Source organism: Ovis aries, chromosome 21 (genome assembly GCF_016772045.2).
Source record: "Ovis aries strain OAR_USU_Benz2616 breed Rambouillet chromosome 21, ARS-UI_Ramb_v3.0, whole genome shotgun sequence".
Lineage (NCBI taxonomy): Eukaryota > Metazoa > Chordata > Mammalia > Artiodactyla > Bovidae > Ovis > Ovis aries.
In genome coordinates, this window is record NC_056074.1 from 47,332,323 (window position 1) to 47,353,343 (window position 21,021).

The window sequence follows — 21,021 nt, forward strand, 5'->3', positions numbered from 1 at the left end:
AGGTTTTTAATTTTTATATATTTTTTCTTTTTCTTTTTTTTTAAATTAGCTTTCTTAGGGCTGTCCCTTTTTAAATGGCTCTTATTTCCGCCAGCAAAGCATCCTTTATTTCCCTTTCTTAAGGCAGCAGCTATTGTTTCGGCTGCCATATGCGTCTTTTGAGTTTCTAGTCCTAGATTGCGACAAGCCTTCAAGTAGTCCATAGTCCCTTTCTCACGGGCTGGAGCCACAGCTTTTAGGCATTCCTGATTAGCATTATCACAGGCAAGAGATTTCTCTAGTTGCCTTTTGGCTTCTTCTCCAAATACAGTGCGAGAAATAGCAGTTTCTAATCTAGGTGAAAAATCCGCATACGTTTCGTTAGATCCCTGGGCTTTAAATAAGTGATGAGTAAGGCAGAAAGGTGATGGGGCTTTCCAGCCTCTTTACCCACGTCTTAGTACTTACTGGCAACAGTAGGCCCTGGGGTCTCTCCGTCCGAGAATCTGCCTGTGAGTACCAGGTCCCTGTTCTTGTTGCGGTCCTTTAATGGACCGGAGCCTGGTGGTCTGGAGTCGACTGATATGAAAGTAAAGGAGAGAGAAAGAAGCTGATATTCTTTGGTTTACGCAGAAAGCCAATAAAGCCCCTGACATGGGACTTGCTCTGTTCACAGAGGCCTCAGGAACCCTCTTAATGGAGTGAAGATGCAGAGCGCCTTCTCGAGAGGGTCTTAGAAGCCCGGGCAGGAAAGTGAACTCAGAGGGCCTCTGCGCTCCAAGGGATCAGCCTGCAAAAGAGAGGGAGAGAGAGAGAGAAACACACGGGGACCAGAGCTCTGAAGGAGCAAAGGTGTTTTACTTAACATGGTGTGTGTATATATACTGTCTTACAAAGTCGTTATTCTTAGCAAAGATAAAGATTAAAACTCCAGACTTACAAAACATAGGCGATCCATATTGAAGAGAGAGATTTGTAGATAATCACTTACCGTAAGTTCACAAGGAGGAAGAGGGTACTCATCACTGTATAGGAAAACTAACGAAGGAAGTGCCTGGATTCTTCAGCCCCGGAGAGGCTTGCCTCCCCTCTTAATCCCTCAGTATTCAGGAATTAACAAGGAGCAGAGAACTCCTGACAGATCCGAAACAGCACACAGGAAGCCTCCTGTTAAATGTATCACGACAGGTGTACCCAACAATTTGCCAGAACTCTTTGTTCTGAGGGAATGGAGACCCACCTGCCTCTTGTTTGAGGATCTTGGCATCCGTCTCTGCTGCTGCTTTAGCCCCTGAGTCATGAGCCTCTGCTCAGCCTTATGTACACACGTTCGCCACTGCCGGCATTCTGCCCGCACCTTGGGGTGTGTGTGGCAGCCCCCTTTCAAAGAAATCCACATGGCGATAAAGGAAATGTGAACGAGAGAAATAAACACCTGTTCACTTGATCTGAAGGAGCATCATGACCAGGTCAATGCCAGGGGAGCCAACTGACAGAGAAAAAGAGCCCGTGGGCGGCGGCCTCTTCCTCTTCCTGGCCTCGTCTCTGCAGGTGTCCCGCTTCCCTGTTCTGAGCGCAGTCTGCATTAAGACGGTCCTTAGGGTATTAGTCTGCTGTCTTCTCGGCTTGCCTGCTTCTGAACAAAGTCACTGTTCTTCCCTAACACCTTTCTCTCAACTCGCTGGCCTGTCCTGTGAGCTTGGATGAGCTAACAGTTACAGATGCCGTCCTCATCAGTATCTCCTGGGCTTTGGCCTCTCATACTGCTGAATGTATCCCCCAAGATTCTGATTTGTCCACGATGCTGGAGACCCCTGGTCCTCCCTGAGGCCAATTTCTTTTCTATTCCAAACGTCACTGCAAACTACAAAAGACCCCTTGGCAATCTCTTACTGAATTCAGGCTCTTGCTGTTACTGAGTCCAAGCTTGTATGCTCACCACCTGACAGGCCAATGCATCAGGAAACCAGATGTTGGGACACCCTATAGTAACTTTATTTGCGCAGATGAAGAAGACGTCAGACTCAAGTTCCAAAGAACCATCTTCCCTGAGTTAGAGTGCAGGTTTCTTCTGTACTGAAAGGGAGGGGGTTGCCGCAGCCTCCTTCCAGGCCTTGGAGGGGATGTGACGACTGTGTGTTCCTGGAGCTGCCCGTGTAGGTCTGGTCACGATGTTTCTGTAAACCTCCAGGAGAGGAGTATTATTCTCTGTTCTGCACCCTTTTCCCTCCTATTTGAATGAAACACTGTTATGCATATCTCAGGCTATAGGCAACATTCATTTATTTTTTAATTTTTCAATATTGGCTGCCGGGTCACACAGCTTGTGGGGTCTCAGGTCCCCAGCCAGGGACTGAACAACGAGGGCACGGGGCCCTAAACACTGGACCAGCAGGGAGCTCCCGAGGCCACGTTCTTTCGGCTTTGAGCAGCTGGGGTGCTGAGCCAGTGCCGCAAAGATTAGAGATAAGGCAATAGATCCGATACGGAGTCAGGTTTGTTCTTTGTTATCTTGCTGCTGCTGCTAAGTCGTGTCAGTCGTGTCCGACTCTGTGCGACCCCATAGACGGCAGCCCACCAGGCTCCCCGGTCCACGGGATATTCCAGGCAAGAGCACTAGAGTGGGGTGCCATTGCCTTCTCCGGGGAGAGGAAGCGGAGAGTGGAGGAAATCAGTATTTGAAAACACGCTGGGTGAGAATGTCCTAAAACTGTTGGAAGCCCAGCCCACAGATGTAAGCACCCGGAGAAGTCTCTTCCAGAACAAATACAAACAAGTCCACACCTCTACACACCAAGTGAATCTGTAGCGAATGAAAGGCGTAAACACAGTCATAGACACTCTGGAAGTGACCCAGATCTGGCAAGAAGTAACAGCTCCACCATAGCTGACGCCACAGAGACTGCAGAAGCAGAAGCTAGCGGCCTGTGTGTTCAGCTCAGACCTGACATTCTTTACCGTGCGAAAGCACTTTTCAAGAATGAGGGAAGATTGCTTTTTTTGGAAAACAAAAATGGAGGGGCTTTGGCTGCCAGCAAGCCCCCACCAAAGGGAGCTCTCCACACCGAAGGGAAAGGATTTGGATGGACTGGGTGTGAAGGGGTGAGAAGCCACGAGGCCTGTGTGTGGTCTGCCCGCCGGTCGCAGTGGCACCAACAGCGACCACATCGTCACGTGCTAGAAAACGAGAAGTTGACGAGAACGCAGCCATGGCATACTCAGGAGGGGGGCAGGCCCTCCGTCCCGGCATCAGGCAGGGAGGCACCTCAGCGTCTCAGAGTGATGTCTTCGCTGTAACCAACCCCCGCTCGAATAACAGGAAAGTGGGGTGGACTATCCACACTTTTGGATGAATTCATAAAATAACAAACGTTAGCCTAACCGGAGATGTTCTGGAATTAGTAAGAGTCTGGTGAGGGTGCCGGATGCAGAGCTCACAGGCAAACACTGGCTGGGTTTCTGCCTCCAGCCGATGGCCATCAGGCATGAAGCAAGCTGCCAGCCTTCTCTGGTGGGTGGGTTGCAGAAGTGGTGCCTAGTCTCCAGCCCAGCCCACGCCCCCACGGGTCTTGGATGAGGAGCTTCTGTGGCCACATTTGCAGACCTTTCTACACGTGTCTGCTTAATGAGTATGAAGGGAGCGACATGGCCAGTCCCCAGACCACGCTGCAGAGCCCCTCGCACACTTCTGTCTCTGAGGGGACTCTGCTGTGGCCCTGAGAACAAGCCCCGGCTGACATACTGGAGGATGAGCATGCCCACAGAAGGGCTGGCATTGTCCCCTCAACACGCAGCTGGCAGCAGATGACGATGGGCCCAGCCAAGGCCAACTGAGGCTGGTCCAGGTCAGCGGGAACCCCTGGACTCTTGGGCAACAGCAAACACTTCTTGGTATATACCACTGAGGTTTTGTGGCTGGTCATTATGCAACTTTACTGTGGCAACAAATAATTGGAACCAGAAAGAGACGGCGTTACACAGCCCCCAGAGCAGCCACCCTTGGTGTCCGGCGGGCTCTCAACAGCAGCGTCGCCCCTTGCCGCCACCAACAGCAAGTGGCTCTACTCTTGGACAGACGAGCTGCGGAACAGTCACACTGAGGACACAAGATCGGCCAGGACAAATGAGCTGCAGCCACAGCCAGGGCAAGGCTCAGAGCGCGATGCTGAGAAGGACGAAAGGCGCCAGAGAGGACAGCATCCTTTCACTTTTTCGCTATTTGCTGTTTCTAGTCGCCAAGTCGTGTCCGACTCTGGTGAATCCTGGAATGGCAACCTTCCAGGCTCCTCTGACCTATCCATTCAAAATAGGCAAATCAGTGTTCAGGTTCAACCTGCGCTGAATTAGGCTCAGTTTAACCTCCACCTAGGGCTTAAACGTCACACCAAGGGCAAGCGTGTGCACAGCATAACGGCCCAGAGGGCTGTGAGCTTCACAGGGCTGGCGTGGGACTCCTCGTGGGGCGGTGGCAGTGGGTGACCTGTGAATGGGTGGTTTTGCAGGCGTTTGCATTTTAGCAATTTGTGAGGGAGGACTTTCATGTTTCTTGCATTTTGGTGTATCTGTGAAATTTCACAGCAAGGAAAGGTTAAAAGTATACGCAACTAACAACACAGACAGCGCGTAAGGCCCAGCAAGCGGAAACGCCAGGAGCGGGTGGTTTGATACGACCTGCTTTCCTGAGGTCGTCAAAACTCTACCCGGAGAATGCCTGGGAAAACGCGAAAGCAAGGCCAGGGTCTCCTGCGGGCAGCGGATGGGCTGGGGCCCCAGCTGACCGCTAGGAAGGGGGCATTGCTCAGGACACATGGGTCAGCCCCAAGCCCCTGTGTCCCCATCTGACTTCACCCCAGGAAGGGGCCTGGGGTTTCGCCTCCCTCAGTCAGGCAGGGACCAGGGAAGGGGCCTGAGGCTGGAGGCAGAGGAGGGGCACTGGGGACTCAGCCTGGCTGCACTGCGACCGGGCAGAATGGAGCCCCACATTCACGCCTGGCCAAGAAGACCTTGGGGTGCTCCTTCCTGTGTCCCCTGGGGGACTATCTCGAAGCCTCCTCCGGCCCCATGAAGACTGAAAGTGAGGCAAAGGAGGCCTCGAGAGGCCTTGTGTCAAGTGGGCAGACTCTGGGCTACAGCGAGGGGTCCCTGAGGCCCACACCTGTGGCGCAGACCGGGGAGCAGAGGCGGGCGTGGTCCTGCAGGGCCCGGCTGCTGTGCTGCGGAGCCGGCCCTGGGCGCGCCCCACTTGCTGCTCTCACGGCCCTCGGAGACCCCAAGGCTCTCCCAGCCCCTCCTCCCCACAGAAAGCCGGGGCCCCAGGGCTGCTGTAGGTCTCAAGCCGGCACAGAGTCTTGGGATCCAGGCGGAGGCTCTCAGGGGACAGAAGCACTCTTCCACATGCGCGTCGGCTTCTGAAGCTTTCGGCTCGCTCGGGCCCACGTGCCGGTCACGCCCGGCGCCCCTCTCCCCACAGGGCTCGCGCCTGCCTTTCTTCACTCTTTCAGCCTCTGCTCTTCACGCCCGCCTCCCCCGCCGCCCCGCAGTGCAGGTATCTGCCGTGCCAGGCTGAGGTGGGCAGGTGGCCTCAGCTGAAGAGCGGCTGGAGAGGCTGTGGTTTTACGTTTTGCTGCTGGGCTGAGGCGCTGTTGCTCTTCCCACCCCAGCCTCCCTGGACTTGCTCTGTTTCTTTTCACCTGGTCTCGCCACCAGCCCTTTTCTCTGAGCTCAGAGGCCAGAACATGCAGAGCAGCAAACAGCACGTGGTAGGTATTTCTGACCAACCCCTGGTCCCAGGGATACAAGGCTTTAGGTTCCGGGCCCACCTTCCTAACATTGCAGGGAGCCGGGTTCCCCTCATCAGGCAGGTTCTCCGGATAAAAGTTCTGCTCTGGAGGGCTGGAGGGGCAGCCAGGCCCAGGGAAGGCGGGTCTCTCTGCTGTACCTTCTACTAGGCCCTCTGAGAGGCTGCACAGGCCCCCTACACCGGGGAGGGGTCTGCTTCGCTCAGCCCACCTTCCAAAACGAAGCTCATCCAGAAACACCCCCAGACCCCCAGGATAACCTCTGACCAAACCTCTGGGTCCTGAGCCTCTGTCAGGCTGACACACAGCCTTCAGAGCACACAGCTTCACTGGGTCGGTCTTTCCAGCCTCTGGGAACACGGTTTTGTTGCTCTCTCCTGGCCTGAGGCCACAGTTACAGGGCTTCCCCTCGCTGGTCAGGGTGAGCTGGACTGTGCTGAGGCGGCACAGTCGCCTGATCCCAGGGCCGGCCAAGAAAGCTCTGTCCCTGCTGCCGCTAGAAGTGGGTGGGCGGCCATGGGCAGTGGGCTCCTCTCACCCAGGGGCCCAGGAACCCCTGGGCCGGGGTGAGGGCCCACCGTGGGCTTCCTGAAGGCCACAGGGATGTGGGGAGTCCGCATGGTGCCCACGAGTGACCCGCACCTACACCCATGTCCCAGCTGCAGCGGGACTTGGAAGGGTGGGGGGCGGGGGGTGGGCACGCAGGCAGCGGGTTCGCAGAGGGAGGAGGCGCCTCCAGCAGCTCCGGGCCTGCGTGCTGCTGCGAGCGTGGGAGGCAAGTAGAGCCTCCCCAAAACCGGAACTCGCTCTGGCGGCCCCCGGGCAGCTGGGCTGTGAGCCCTGGCTTCAGGGCCGCCCTGGCCGCGTGGCAACTGCGACGTGAAAAGGTACTTCTTGGGGACATCCCTGGTGGTCCAGTGGTTAAGAATCTGCCTTCGTATGCAGGGGAGGCAGGTTCAATCCTTGATCGGGGGAATTAGGACCCCACATGCCTCAGGGGCAGCTAAACCCACTCCAGGCAACTACTGAGTGGGCCTACCCCAAGTAAGACCCCATGCAGGGAAATGAATAAATAACTATTAAAAAGAAAGAAAGAAAAAGTACTCCTTGCCTGTAGCAGCCGGAGGGGCTGGACCTCACACCCCCAGGGGAGGGTGGCTCCTGCAGGACAGTGTGTCAGAGTGCCTGTGGCCGGTGCACCTCTGATTTCCTGGTGAGGCAAAGCGCTGTTTAGCGGCTACTCCATTTTGGCCAGGAAGAGACCCTGGAGAGACTTGCTTTTCCTTAGAATGCCAATTTGTGAAATTTCAGAGGCTGGGATTCACAAGAAGAGGAGCTGTCTTTATACACCTTAGCCATGTTCAGAAATCTGTTTTATACTGTGTTAATCTGATGACCAGGATGGTGTGATCACTCACCTAGAGCCAGACATCCTGGAATGTGAAGTCAAGCGGGCCTTAGGAAGCATCTCTACAAACAAAGCTAGTGGAGGTGATGGAATTCCTGTTGAGCTGTTTCAAATCCTAAAATATGAAGCTGTGAAAGAGCCTCACTCAATATGCCAGCAAATTTGGAAGACTCAGCAGTGGCCACAGGACTGAAAATGGTCAGTTTTCATTCCAATCCCAAAGAAAGGCAATGGCAAAGAATGTTCCAACTATTGCACAATTGTACTTGTCTCACACGCCAGCACAGAGAAGGCAATGGCACCCACTCCAGTGCTCTTGCCTGGAGAATCCCATGGACAGAGGAGCCTGGTGGGCTGCAGTCCATGGAGTCGCTAAGAGTCGGACATGACTAAGCGACTTCACTTTCACTTTTCACTTTCATGCATTGGAGAAGGATATGGCAACCCACTCCAGTGTTCTTGCCTGGAGAATCCCAGGGGCGGGGGAGCCTGGTGGACTGCCATCTATGGGGTCGCACAGAGTCAGACACGACTGAAGCAACTTAGCAGCAGCAGCACACGCTAGCATAGTAATGCTCAAAAAATTCTCCAAGCCAGGCTTCAACAGTACATAAACCAAGAACTTCAGATGTTCAAGCTGGATTTAGAAAAGGCAGAGGAACCAGAGATCAAATTGCCAACATCCGCTGGATCATAGAAAAAGCAAGAGAGTTCCAGAAAAATATCTACTGCTTTATTGACTACGCCAAAGCCTTTGAGTGTATGGATCACAACAAACTGTGGAAAATTCTTTAGCAGATGGAAGTACCAGACCACCTGACCTGCCTCCTGAGAAATCTGTGTGCAGGTCAGGAAGCAACGGTTAAAACTGGACATGGAACAATAGATTGGTTCCAGATTGGGACAGGAGTACGTCAAAGCTGCATATTGTCACCCTGCTTATTTAACCTATATGCAGAGTACATCATGCAAAATGGAGGGCTGGATGAAGCACAAACTGGAATCAAGATTGCCGGGAGAAACAGCAATAACCTCAGATATGCAGATGTTATCACCCTTATGGGGGAAAGTGAAGAATAACTTAAGAGCCTCTTGACTAAAGTGAAAGAGGAGAATGAAAAAAGTTGGCTTAAAGCTCAACATTCAGAAAACTAAGATCACGGCATCTGGGCCCATCACTTCATGGCAAATAGATGGGGAAACAGGGGAAACAGTGACAGGCTTTATTTTTCTTGGCTCCAAAATCACTGCAGATGGCAGATGGTGACTGCAGCCATGAAACTAAAAGACACTTGCTCCTTGGAAGAAAAGCTGTGTTCAATCTAGACGGCATATTAAAAAGCAGAGACATTACTTTGCCGACAAAAGTCCGTTTGCTCAGAGCTATGGTTTTTCCAGTGGTCATGTATAGATGTGAGAGTCGGACCATAAGGAAAGCCAAGCGCAGAAGAATTTGATGCTTTTGAACTCTGGAGTTGGAGGAGACTCTTGAGAGTCCCTTGGACTGCAAGGAGATCCAACCAGTCCATCCTAAAGGAAATCAGTCCTGAATGTTCATTGAGGGGACTGATGTTGAAGCTGAAACTCCAATACTTTGGCCACCTGATGCGAAGAACTGACTCATTTGAAAAGACTCTGACATTGGGAAAGATTGAGGGCAGGAGGAGAAAGGGACGACAGAGGATGAGATGGTTGGATAGCATCACCCACTCGATGGGCCTGAGTTTGAGCAAGCTATAGGAGTTGGTGATGGACAGGGAAGCCTGGCATGCTGCAGTCCATGGGGTCACAAAGAGTCGGACACAACTGACTGACTGAACTGAACTGAACTGAATCCAACCCTTGGGGGACTGTGGGAGGCTCCTTCAGGGCAGGCCACACGGGCTGCTGGGTGCTGACTTGCAACCAGGAAGGACCCAAACCCTGCCTGGAGCGAGGACTCAGAACCGGGGGGCCAGTGCCCCTCAGAGGGGAGGCCTGTGCTGCCGGGGGCCTGGCAGTTGGGGTGGGGCTCCTCTGGGCCTGGGGGGTGAGGCCGAGTGGGGCCTGGCAGGGGCCCTGAGTGGGGACAGTGGGCGCTGCAGCAGGCTTGGGCCCGAGACCCCCTGGCTGGGGAACGTCCTGGGACCACACCCTAAATAGGTCCTGACTTGAGCGCCTGGGGCAGAAAGCCAGCTCTTGGATCGCGACCATCCCACCCTGCCTGTGTGTATCGTCTCTGTGATTTGCTCACCTTCCCAGTGCCAGGCCAATTCATACATTTACAAAACAACAAGAAATTTAAGCTTCTGAGGAAGCAAAACTGACATGAGGCAGGGTTCGGGCCCCACGAAGGACGCCCTCCAGCATCCGGCTCACTCCCAAACCGGTCAAAGCTCGGCCTCGTGACCCCAGCTCTTAGTCCTCCTCGCTGGTGTCCACACTGCAGCCACCACCCTAAGACATGTTTTCAGGGGAGCAGGAGGTGGCTGTGATGCGGGACCCTGCGGGCTCAGCTCCCACGAAGAGCACAGTGGCCAACATCCAGACTGCACTGCGGGCGTGAGCACACCGTCTGGCCCCTGCTCGACACGCTGCGCACGAACACCTGCTGCCGGGCTTCGCGCTGCTCGCCCACTCGGTGAAGGCGGGTGGGCACCTGGGGGCATCTCCAGGGAAGTGCGTGTGAGCCTGGAGAGGGCCCTGCCCAGAGGGCACATGGGCTGGGGAGCTCCTGAATGTGTTGTCCTGTGTGTGTTCTGTGTGTGTGTGTGTGTTGCGTGTGTGCGTATACTGACGTGCAGGGCATGATGAGGCTGCAGGAGGTTCGTGGGAATGACCAGGATCAACCTTTTATCCCCTGGTGGGGAGAGGGGCCAGTGAAGGGGCCTGAGAGGAAGGCAGGGTGAGCCCTGGGGCTCCTGGAGAGGCTGACAGTCTGCGGGACGCAGACGGAGGCCCCGGGAGGGGAGGGGGGTCCGTGGGCACTGGCCTGTTCAGACTCCGGGGAACGGGCAAGGGAGAGTCCCTGCTGGGGTGAACGGGCACTGGGGGGGGGGGCCAGAAGGGGGGCCTGAGCCACAGGCCTGGCGGCCCCTGGACCCTCACCTCCTCTCCTCGTCCAGTCTAGGGACCGAAGGTGGCTGGCGACGTCTGCAGCGCACAGCTCGGGGTCGGGTCGCCCATGAGTCCCCCTCCATGACGGGGGTCTGGGCTGGCCTCCAGCCGCTTCCTGCCTCCAGAGTCCTTCCCAGACCCAGAGAAGCAGGTGGTCCAGCCCCGAGACATCAGTGGGGCCTAGAGCTGCGCCTCCGCCGCCAGCGCCTGAATGTCTGGGCGCTGGTCCTGAGCCTCCTTCTGACCATCATATTTATCACTGTTTTTGCCACTGGATCAGGGCCTAGTTTCAGTGTTCGGTTTAGGATTTAACACAGCAAGGAGGCTAGCAGTAGCTGCTCATGGCCAACACCAAGTCCTGGACGGTCCACAGCAGGCTCCGCACCAGCGGCGGTGGCCCCTCCGCCCCGACCCCTGCCCTTTCCTGCCGCAGTTTACAGAGACCCAGCTGAAGGCTGGTGAATTCAATAAAGTGCACGGACGGTCCCCAGCCGGTCCCCAGCCTGCCTCGGCGGCTCAGCGCCCTCCCCCGCCCCGCTGTGCTGCTCTGGTTTTGCTGGTTTCTGGCTTCCAGCTGGGAGCAACAGCTGGAGTAGGGTCCCAGGATAGGCGTCCCTCCTTTCCCAAGGCCTGACCCTGATCCCAGGACACTCTGTGTCCGGAACACCCTTGACCCTCGGGATCAGACAGTCAGTTGGCAGGGAGCAGCTGGGCTAGGGCAACTGCGGCAGCCCAAGCTCTCTAGGGAGGCACTGCTCTTAGTATCTGGGGGCCCGTCTCCCTCCCAGCTGCCGGGAAGGTCCAGCCTGCTGCACCCCGCTGCTGCCTTCTCCAGCCTATCCCGGCTCCTCCAGAGGGTGCCAGGGGATGAGTGGCCTGAGGCAGCACAGGGCAGCTAGAGTGAGGAGCAGCCACCTTGGCACCAGGCGCTCTGGCCCTGGCTAAACCCTGGAAAGGTCAGCCCCCGACGAGGGAGGCAGCCCCTTCCTGTCCTCTCAGGGCCCTGGAGGTGCGGGCGCTTAGGCAGCCCAGGGCAGACCGCGTTCACGAGCCAGGCTGCGGTGGCGGAAGCCCCCCCACACTGATGTCCATCCCCGCTCCCCTCTGTGATCCCCGACCCTCCCTCTCACTTCACCCTACCTCCCCCACCCCTCAGAAGTGGCTGGGGGTAGAGGTCTCTGGGCAGGTCGTGGGGGCCCTGAGGGGGTGGTAAGCAGAGGGGGGCAGCTCCAGGGAGGGTGTGTCCTGGAGGCGGGGCTGGACCACCTGCTTCTCTGGGTCTGGGAAGGACTCCGCAGGCAGGAAGCGGCTGGAGGCCAGCCCAGACCCCCATCACGGAGGGGGACTCGTGCATGACCGGACCCTGGGCTGTGCGCTGCAGAGGGCGGGAAGGACGGGCTCCCAGTCACATGGAACTCTTGGTCCCGCTCTGCCATGGCCCCTCCCGGGGGGCCGCACGGGCCCACATTTCCTGGAGCCCCTCGGGGGACTGGGCCTCTGCACTGTGTCCTGCCTTCTACTGTGCCTCTCAGGACAGAGTGCATAAACCGGAAAGCCCACCAAATGCCTGAGCCAGGCGGAGGCTGGAGCAGCCCCTGCCCTGCCCAGGACTGTGCTGGGGATGCGGGTAAACGAGCAGACCAGAGCTGGGGGGCAGGGCTGTGACCTCCCCCACAGCAGAGGGCTCCGGAGACATTCGCAGGCGCGTCCCTCGGGGCGCAGTGGAGGACAGGCAGCCGGAGCCCACAAGCCCAGGAGGCAGGGCAGCTGCGAGGACTGGGGGAAAATCTCGCCACCCGGTGACCCCACGGCCCCTGTTGTGAACTGGGCTTCAGACCAGATCCTGTGGCTGACTGAGAGCAGGGCCCTGGGCGGGGGAGCTTTCGGGCACATCCCCCAGACTGCCCTGGGGTGGGGGGAGGGTGCGGAATAGGTGGGTCCTGGGTAACAGAGTCCAGGACTCCGGATTCCCAGCATCTCAGGGAGTGGGCTCAGGGCCCAGGTCTAAAGCTGAACATCACCAGGTGCCCTTTCCCGAGGGGCACGCGGGCCCTGGCCACCCTCGGAGCGGGGCCAGCCCCCGCGGGCGCCCAGGCCCGGGAGAAGAGGAAGCAGGCGGGGCGCGCAGGCCTCTCTGCGGCTTCGGGGGAGAGCCTCGCACACAGGGTGGCTGCGGGGGTGCTGGAGCGGCTCCCAGGGCCCACCCCAGCAGGCAGGAAACCTAAACCAACACCCCTTCCTGGGAGAGGAGCAGACAAGGACCACCTCAGCGCCCCAGGGGTGCAGGCGCCACACCCACAGCACTTCCATTCCGCTCTCCAATCTGCCCAAGACCCAGATGGACCTGGAGGAGGCTCTGGACGCAGCGGACTAAGCCCTGGGAGCCCAGGGGCAGCTGCCCGGGCAGACTGTCGGCCTGGCCCGGGGCACCCGAGGCTGGCCTGGGAGCCTTGCCGCAAAGGGACACAACCGGTGGGATGGCCTTGCTCCTAACAGGACGGCCCAGGCCTGGCCATCACCGCCCACAGCCTCACACACAGGTGAGGGCAGAGACAGGAGAACACGTGGCCCTGCGGTCTGAAGAGAGCGGAGGCCTGGCCACAGAGCCGACCCACCCTGTCCCTGAGGAGGGGCACAGCCTCAAGCCCAGAGCCGTCCTGCCAGCACGCCTGCTCCCCCTGGAGCCACCGCAGGTCCCATGAGACATGACGGGGGGCGGGGGAGGCAGGAAGGCCAGGCTGCATGGACACACAGGCCCAGGGCTCCCAGCGGCTGCCAGACGCCTGGCAGGCGTCCTGCCTCTGCACAGCTGGCCCTGGTCCCGCTCCCCCAGCCCCTGGGGGACCGTGGGAGGCTCCTCGGGGCAGGCCACACGGGCTGCTGGGTGCTGACCTGCAACCGGGAAGGACCCAAACCCCGCCTGGAGTGGGGACTCAGGACTGGGGGGCCAGTGCCCCTCAGAGGGGAGGCCTGTGCAGCTGGGGGGCTGGCGGTGGGGGCGGGGTTCCTCTGGGCCCGGGGGTGAGGCTGAGTGGGGCCTGGCAGGAGGCCCCGAGTGGGGACAGTGGGCGCTGCAGCAGGCTTGGGCCTGAGACCCCCCAGGCTGGGGAAGAGTCCCAGAGTCCGAACACAGTGCTCTATGGGAAGCGAGATGCCCTCTCCACCTGCTTACTTCCTCCAACCTTGGTGTAACATGATGCGCAGCGGTCCCTCCCACCTCCGAGGACCAGCCCAAACAAAACAGTCAGGAAACGAAACTACTGGGCAGGCCCGCCCCCCAGGCCCCCCTATATCCGGACCTCATCTGCACCGGCTCTGCATCCGGGAACACACGTCTCGATCCTGCTCCTTTGCTTCAGCGCCTGGTTCCCTCTGCGCCAGAGATGATCAAGGAAGAGCACGAGGTGGCCGGGCTGGGGGCGCCCCAGAGCCAGGTGGCCGTGCTGGGGGCGCCCCAGAGCCCGGCGCCCGTGACGACCACGGTGATCAACATCCGCAGCGACACTGCCCTGCCCGACCACATCGTGTGGTCCCTGTTCAACACCATCTTCATGAACTGGTGCTGCCTGGGCTTCGTGGCATTCGCCTACTCTGTGAAGGTGGGTGGGCACCTGGGCGTCTCCAGAAAGTGCTGGGAGCCTGGAGAGGCCCAGCCCGGTGACACGTAGGGTTGGGGAGCCCCTGTGTGTTGTTTTGTGTACATGGGGTGTGTGTGTGTGTGTGTGTGTGTGTGTGTGTGTGTGTGTGTGTACATGCAGGTCATGATGAGGCTGCAGGGGGCGTGTGGGGATGACCAGGGTCAGACTTTTGTCTCCTGGCAGGTGAGTGGCCAGTGAGGGGGCTGAGAGGAAGGGTGGGAGAGCCCTGGGCCTCCTGGAGAGGCTGACTGTGGGAAAGGTCATGGAGACCCCAGGAGGGGAGGAGCGCTCACCGGCCACAGTCGTGCTCAACTCCAGGGGGCGGGCGGGTGTAGGTCCTCGCGAGGAACGGGCAGTGGGGGGCCAGCAGGGGGGCCTGAGGCACAGGCCCCTCACCACCTCTCCTCCCCCAGTCTAGGGACCGGAAGATGGTCGGCGACATCACTGGGGCCCAGAGCTACGCCTCCACCGCCAAGTGCCTGAACATCTGCGCCCTGGTCCTGGGCATCCTTCTGACTATCGTCCTCATCATCCTTGTGTCCACCGGCTCCCTGATGATCGTCCAAGCAATCTTGGGGCTCATACAGAACTACGGAGGCCACTAGTCCCTGCCCACAGCCCGAGGCAGTCACCCCTTTTTCCTACAGCCTATGCAGGCATCTGTCCACCAAGAAATAAAAGGAGGCATTTGTATGTGAGGGCGCTGTGTTTTGACCTGGGGAGGGGGCCCTTGAGAGTCCCAGCCTGGCCGTGAGCCCGAGCCCGCCTCCTCCCACCCCGCACTGTCCCACATGCTCTGAGGCTCTAGGCGGGGCCCGGCCAGTCCTCTGGCCCGGCGTGCATGGGGCGTTGGGCTGGGGCTGCAGTTACTGGTCAGGGGGTTGGGGTGTGGGTTCCTCAAGGGTTGGGCGCCGAACACCCTCGGCTCTGTTGACAAAACAGAAGAAACCACTCAGAAGCCTGCAAATAAGAAGATAGTTTGGCGCCTTAGGATTTGCAGTTGGAGAAATGCAGATTCGGGTGGCAAGTCAACTGTGCTCCAGGCAAGTCCAGAGGGCGGGGGTCACAACACAGCGAGGACGGTCCAGAGCACGGAGGTTCCAGAAAGGGGGCGGCGCCAGCAGGCCAGGGTCACGGCCTGCAGCTGACTGGTGGCTAACAGCTTTCCAGGGAGCGAAGAGCAGGAGTTCCGGGGGTCTGAGGGAGGCCCGGCCAGGACGCTGGTCAGTTCCGGCTCTCCTGGCGCCCAGCTCCCTCTCACACCCTGCGGCACGTCCCTCTCGTCACTGTCCTTCGCACGGCCCCGCAGGCCCCCTCTGCCGGGAAGGCCACAGGAGCACCGCGCCCACCGCTGCAGAGAGAGCCCCGTGCTGCTCAGCTAGAGGAGAGGCCCCTGCCCTGCCCTCTGCCCTCGACCCCAGCCCCATCCTTCTTCTGCCATGGCCTCCAGACACGGGGGCACTCGAGGGCAGGGCAGACCCGCCCACCCCCATCTGGGCCGGGGCGTGTGGAGGCGCAGCGGAGCCACCCCCTCGTCCCCTGACTCCTCATGTGGGTCCCCTCCCCAGTCTGTGCCTACCCCAGCCCCCTGACTGGGGGAGGCTGCGGGGAGGCTGGGATCCCAGGGTGGGCCAGGAGGGAGCCCCTCTCCCTGTGGGTCTGACACCCGTGAGCACGAGGGGCAGCACCAAGGAAGTCCTGGCGGAGGCTGGCAGGCACACCCCTCAGGGTCGGGAAGGACTTCCTCCAAGGCGGGGGAGAGCCAGCAGCCGGCAAAGCCCTGGGGCTGGCAGGGGCGCTGCCCAGCGGCGCAGACCCCGCTGGGTGGGCTGGGGGGGCAGAATCTTCCCGTGCCAGCAGCAACAGGAAGGGGCCAGGGGCACGCCTGCCCACCCCCAGCCTGGGACTCATCTGCCCTGCTCTGCCCTCCCCAGGCTGGGACCAAACCTGGCATCTTAAGGAGCCCTGTCTTCTCAGTTCCTCCGAGGCCCAGTCCAGGCAAAGCAGAGGCAGGGCCTTCTCCCCACGGGCTCCTTGGAAAAGGGACCCCCGTCACCCTGGCCCAGGGCTCCAACCTCCCCCCCCGCTCTGTCCTCCTGCGCCCCCAACTCTTTCAGCCCAGCCCAGGTCACCCGCAGCTGCCAGAGGACACGGGACTGTCCCCTGGAACCAGGCCAGGATGTGGCTCCGAGGACCACAGCTGCTCACAGCCCGGCCGTCGGCTCCCAGAGCCGTCGAGGGAAGGTCCCTCAGTTTCCCCTGCTTGATGCCTCGGGCCTCCTGTGAATTTTCAGAAGCTCCGGAACACGGGCCTTTGCGGCTTGCACCAGGGGGCTTCCCACCTAGCAGGACCCTCACCGCAAATCGGTGAAGCTCAGGCGGGCTACACTCAGTGCCACCAGCCCTCAGGACTGCTGCCCACCTGAGAGGAGGTGGGGACCCCCTAGGGCCTGCCAGGGTTGTGGGTTCACAGGTCAGGGGTCAGGGTCACACAGCTGTCCCCCTCGTCCCTGCCTGGGAGACCGTCCTTCCTGGACTCAGAGAGGCAGTCTGCCAGCCTCTCCTGCAGGACTCAGCGTCCCTGAGGCTGAGCCCCTGCGCTCGCCTGTGGGACCCAAGAGAGAGTGGGCGACCTCATCCGAGTCACCGTCCTCCAGGGAGGATCCAGACCAGCCTGGCTCCCAGGGAGGGCCCAGTGGGGACTGGGCGTCCATCCCCTCTGAGTGCCAGGAGGAGGGGAACCCACTATGAAGAGCTGCTGACTTCCGTGAGAGCCGGGCAGGACTAGCCCTGGGACCCGAGTGAGCCCGGGAGAGCCTGGGTCCCCAAAGGGCGTGTGGACGGCTCCCTCCCCGGCAGCAGCCTGTGGCTGCTGGACTCCTCCAGCCTCTCTGGGTGACACCCAGGACGCCCTGTGCAGGGCACAGCGGCTCCGCAGCTGGGGTGTGGCCCCCCACCCGCTCCCCCTGGGGCGTCAGAGACAGGGATACCTGTCCGGGTGTCTCTCCCCACACTGGGCTAAGAGGGCCCCCGTCTCCCCGTCTGCATCCCAGGCTCACAACAATGCCCCAGGGTCCCCAGTGTCTGCGAGACCCTTCCACCCAGCAGGGCCTACTGGTTTTGAGGGGAGGAAGGGGTCTGTCCTCTGGGGGTTCCTGTTGACCAGGGTGGGCTCGCCAGCTCCGCTCTGGCCTTCTCAGTCAGCCCGCAGCTGACCGCTCTGGGCTCTCCAGAGGCCGCCAGGGTCCCAGCAGCGTCCCCTCCGCAGGAGACATCACAGCAGCTTCACAGACAAGGGCACTTTATTGATTCAGCGGTTGACAATCTGTGTCTATAAACTGCTGCCTACGGGTTGGGAGCGGGGCGGGCCCATGCCTCGGGTGCAAAGCCACCAAGGACGGCGGAGGCCCTGGACCGCCTCCACGGACAGCGGCTAGTAGCCTCTATTTTTCATTATCTCCAAAGCCGTACGGTAGACTGCCACGTAGATGAACACGAGAACGACGATCGATCCAACGGTCATAAAGATGCCCAGGACCAGGGCCCAGATGTTCAGGCACTTGGCGGTGGAGGCGTAGCTCTGGGCCCCAGTGATGTCGCCGACCATCTTCCGGTCCCTAGACTGGAGGAGGAGAGGTGGTGAGGGTCCAGGGACCGCCAGGCCTGTGGCTCAGGTCCCCCCTGCTGGTCCCAGTCACCCGATGGGCCCTCACACTCCCGCTCCCTGGAGTCTGAACAGGACAGGGGCAGTGAGACCCTCTCCTCTTGGGGCCTCTGTCTGTGTCCTCACAGAGAGTCAGCCTCTCCAGGAGCCCCAGGGCTCAGCCTCCCTTTCTCAGGCCCCTTCACCGGCCAGTCACCCACCAGGGGTCAGGGTCCTTGCAGCACCTTCCTTGTTTCCGGACCAGACTCGAGTTCTGAAGCTGAGTGTGAAGGCTGCGCCTTCCCTGATGAGGCTGGGAAGGAGGCCGTCTTGGCATGTGAGAGACACAGACCCTCAGCTCCACCGCATGTGAACCCAGGCGGCCTCACCATGAGTCTCACTGGGAACGATCCCCCAAGCCACACACACACACACACACACACACACACACACACACACACACACACTCACACTCACACACACTCACACACACTCACACACACACACACTCACACACACTCACACACTCACACACACTCACACACACACTCACACACACATACACACACACACACACACACACACACACACACAGAGCACACACACACACTCACACACACACACACTCACACACACAGAGCACACACACACACACTCACTCACACACACACACACTCACACACACATACACACACACACAGAGCACACACAGCACACACACACACAGAGCACACACACACATAGAGCACACACACAGACACTCACACACACACACACTCACACACACACACAGAGCACACACACACACACACTCACACACACACAGAGCACACACACACACTCACACACACACACACACACTCACACACACACTCACACACACAGAGAGCACACACCCACACACACACAGAGCACACACACACACTCACACACACACACTCACACACACATACACACACACACACACTCACACAGAGCACACACACCCAAAGAGCATGCACACAGACCCGCACACACGGGGGCTCCCCAGTGCACGCGCCATCCGGGCTGGGCCTCTCCAGGCTCCCAGCACTTTCTGGAGACGCCCAGGTGCCCACCCACCTTCACAGAGTAGGCGAATGCCACGAAGCCCAGGCAGCACCAGTTCATGAAGATGGTGTTGAACAGGGACCACACGATGTGGTCGGGCAGGGCGGTGTCGCTGCGGATGTTGATCACCGTGGTCGTCACGGGCGCCGGGCTCTGGGGCGCCCCCAGCACGGCCACCTCGTGCTCCTCCTTGAGCAACTCATAGGCTGGGGGCACCGCACCGTGGGCCCCGGTGAATAAGAGCTGGGAACTGCAGTTCATGGTGGGGTCGGAGTACCTGTGGCCCAGATTCCAGCACACACTCGGGGGACCCTCCTTTACCCAGGAGTTTCGATCTCCCCTAAGTTCCCTCTTCCTGGGCCGTTCCATTTCCTAAGTGGAAATGGGCTGGTCTTAGGAGGAGGGATGAACCGCTGAGTGTCAGGTTTCACCAGGGTCAGTGGGAGGGAGGCTCCTTTCCCAGAGGCTGGAAGGGGCTGGAGGTTTCCTTCCACCCTCCCAGGTTCTCGGCTGGGACTCCCCTCTGTCATAATAAAAAGACAGTTTAACAGGAGAAAAATAACAGTTTACCAACCCGTATACCTCTTATCTGTGGAAGGGACCCAGAAAAGCTGAGCAACCTCCCCAAACGCTGAATGCCGTTTGAGCATCCAAATGCCATCTGAGCTCACGATGAGAGGCTGTGGTGGGCAGGAGAGGCCTCCCTGGGGCGGTTACCCCGAAAAGCCCAGAAATAAGGGTGGCTTCCTGCAGAGGTCAGTCCTTGCCGCCTCCATCCATGAAAGCTTCCAGGAAATGCGGTCTGCCCCTGGTCCTGGTACAACAGTGCTAAGTCGCTCAGTCGTGCCTGACTCTCTGCGACCCCATGGACTGCAGCCCACCAGGCTCCTCTGCCCATGAGATTTTCCAGGCAGAGATACTGGAGCAGGTTGCCATTTCCTTCTCCAGGGGATCTTCCCGACCCAGGGATCGAACCCGGGTCCCCTACGCCGCAGGCAGACTCTCCACCGACTGAGCTACACGGGACGCCCCCTGGTGCAACAGGGGCACCCTTACAGGGAGGCTTGCCTAGTTCATTAAATGTCTCTCATAGGCTGACTTCTGCTCAGCCTCAGAATTGAAAATAACCCGTTAAAATAATCAGTGTACAAAGAGGCTTATTTGGGGTTATGAATTCTACTTCCCTTAACACCCAAGTCAGGCCCTGTGTTAGCCACACCCCCTTGCCTATTTAGGGATGTGGTCTGGGGACCCTTCCCCAGCCTGGGGGTCTCAGGCCCAAGCCTGCTGCAGCGCCCACTGTCCCCACTCGGGGGCTCCTGCCAGGCCCCACTCAGCCTCACCCCCGGGCCCAGAGGAACCCCGCCCCCGCCGCCAGCCCCCCAGCTGCACAGGCCTCCCCTCTGAGGGGCACTGGCCCCCCAGTCCTGAGTCCCCGCTCCAGGCGGGGTTTGGGTCCTTCCCGGTTGCAGGTCAGCACCCAGCAGCCCGTGTGGCCTGCCCCGAGGAGCCTCCCGCGTTCCCCCTCTTTCTCATGGGACCTGGGGCGGCTCCAGAGGGAGCGGGCATGCTGGCATGACAGTTCCTGGGCTTGGGGCTGTGCCCCCTCCTTAGGGACAGGGTGGGTTGGCTCGGTGGCCAGATGTCCGCTCTCTTCAGACTTCTTGAAAAGAGCCAGTCATTTTACCAGCGAATAGATTCACACACAGGAATAACAGATAATGGCGATTCAGGACAAGAAAGTCACAGCAAAAACTGTAACCACATTTGGGAAACAAAGGGGAAGGTGTTACTCTCTGTAGAGAAAAAGGAGGCAGTTGAGGGGCGGCTATGAGCAGAGTCCATCAGAGAAACGCGGCGAGCAGGGTGGTGGCAGCTTCTGCGGCTGAGCTGCAAGGACTCTCGTCAGCTGGAGTTGCTGTTGGCGTGCAGAAGCGCCCCCTTCTCCTCTAGGTTCTCTTGGCTGGTCTAGGAATTAAGTTGTCATAGACAATTAGGACAAAACCAAGCAAAAGTTTAGCAACATGTACACATGGGAGAGACCCAGGGGAACGGGAGCACCATCGAAACGGCCAAGACCCTCAGCTCAAATACCATCTTCAGCTAACGACAAGGAAGGTGCTGGGGCCAGGTTTTCGTGACTTGAAGGGGCAGCTGAACTGGAAATAGAAAGCAAATGTTTGGGAAACAAATGTTTGCTTGGCCAGGCAGGGACACGGGGACACAGACTGGACTCTGGTCTCCAACAAACCCTTTTTCCAAATTATTTTAGGCTGTTATGGGGAGGCAACAATAAAAGCTTCCCAAATCCTCTGTTTCATTTTCCTTTTTAAAAATAAATAATCAGCCTAAATTAATCCTTATGCCAAA

The 21,021-nt window shown here is 59.0% G+C and overlaps 2 protein-coding genes and 1 long non-coding RNA gene across 8 annotated transcripts in view; 1 reads left to right on the forward strand and 2 right to left on the reverse strand.

The window, feature by feature from the left end:
- LOC121817523 (uncharacterized) overlaps positions 1-1,456 on the reverse strand; it is a 31,413-nt gene extending 29,957 nt beyond the window's left edge. For 3 of the 5 annotated variants that reach the window (XR_009597965.1, XR_009597966.1, XR_009597963.1), the window contains exon 1: positions 448-1,094. This is a non-coding gene — a long non-coding RNA (uncharacterized LOC121817523). Of the gene's footprint in view, positions 1-447; positions 1,095-1,219 lie in introns of those variants that run through there. The other 2 variants (XR_006057475.2, XR_009597964.1) reach the window with 2 other exon arrangements.
- A 12,127-nt stretch (positions 1,457-13,583) lies between these two features.
- Positions 13,584-14,617, forward strand: LOC114110138 (interferon-induced transmembrane protein 1-like). Its single transcript, XM_027960006.2, has 2 exons — positions 13,584-13,880; positions 14,333-14,617. The coding sequence occupies exons 1-2, from the start codon at positions 13,665-13,667 to the stop codon at positions 14,522-14,524; spliced, it is 408 nt and encodes a 135-aa protein (XP_027815807.1). The 5' UTR covers positions 13,584-13,664; the 3' UTR covers positions 14,525-14,617.
- A 2,586-nt stretch (positions 14,618-17,203) lies between these two features.
- LOC101105867 (interferon-induced transmembrane protein 1-like) lies at positions 17,204-19,025 on the reverse strand. Of its 2 annotated transcripts, XM_060404392.1 has the most exons (3): positions 18,664-19,025; positions 17,784-17,891; positions 17,428-17,541 (listed from the first exon to the last, which is right to left on the reverse strand). In XM_060404392.1, exons 1-2 carry the CDS (start codon positions 19,018-19,020, stop codon positions 17,790-17,792), a joined length of 459 nt encoding a protein of 152 aa, XP_060260375.1. In that variant the 5' UTR covers positions 19,021-19,025; the 3' UTR covers positions 17,428-17,541; positions 17,784-17,789. The 2 variants fall into 2 exon arrangements, with proteins under 2 accessions (XP_027815804.3, XP_060260375.1); XM_027960003.3 differs by lacking the exon at positions 17,784-17,891 and having other exon boundaries at positions 17,204-17,541.
- Positions 19,026-21,021: the final 1,996 nt, after the last annotated feature.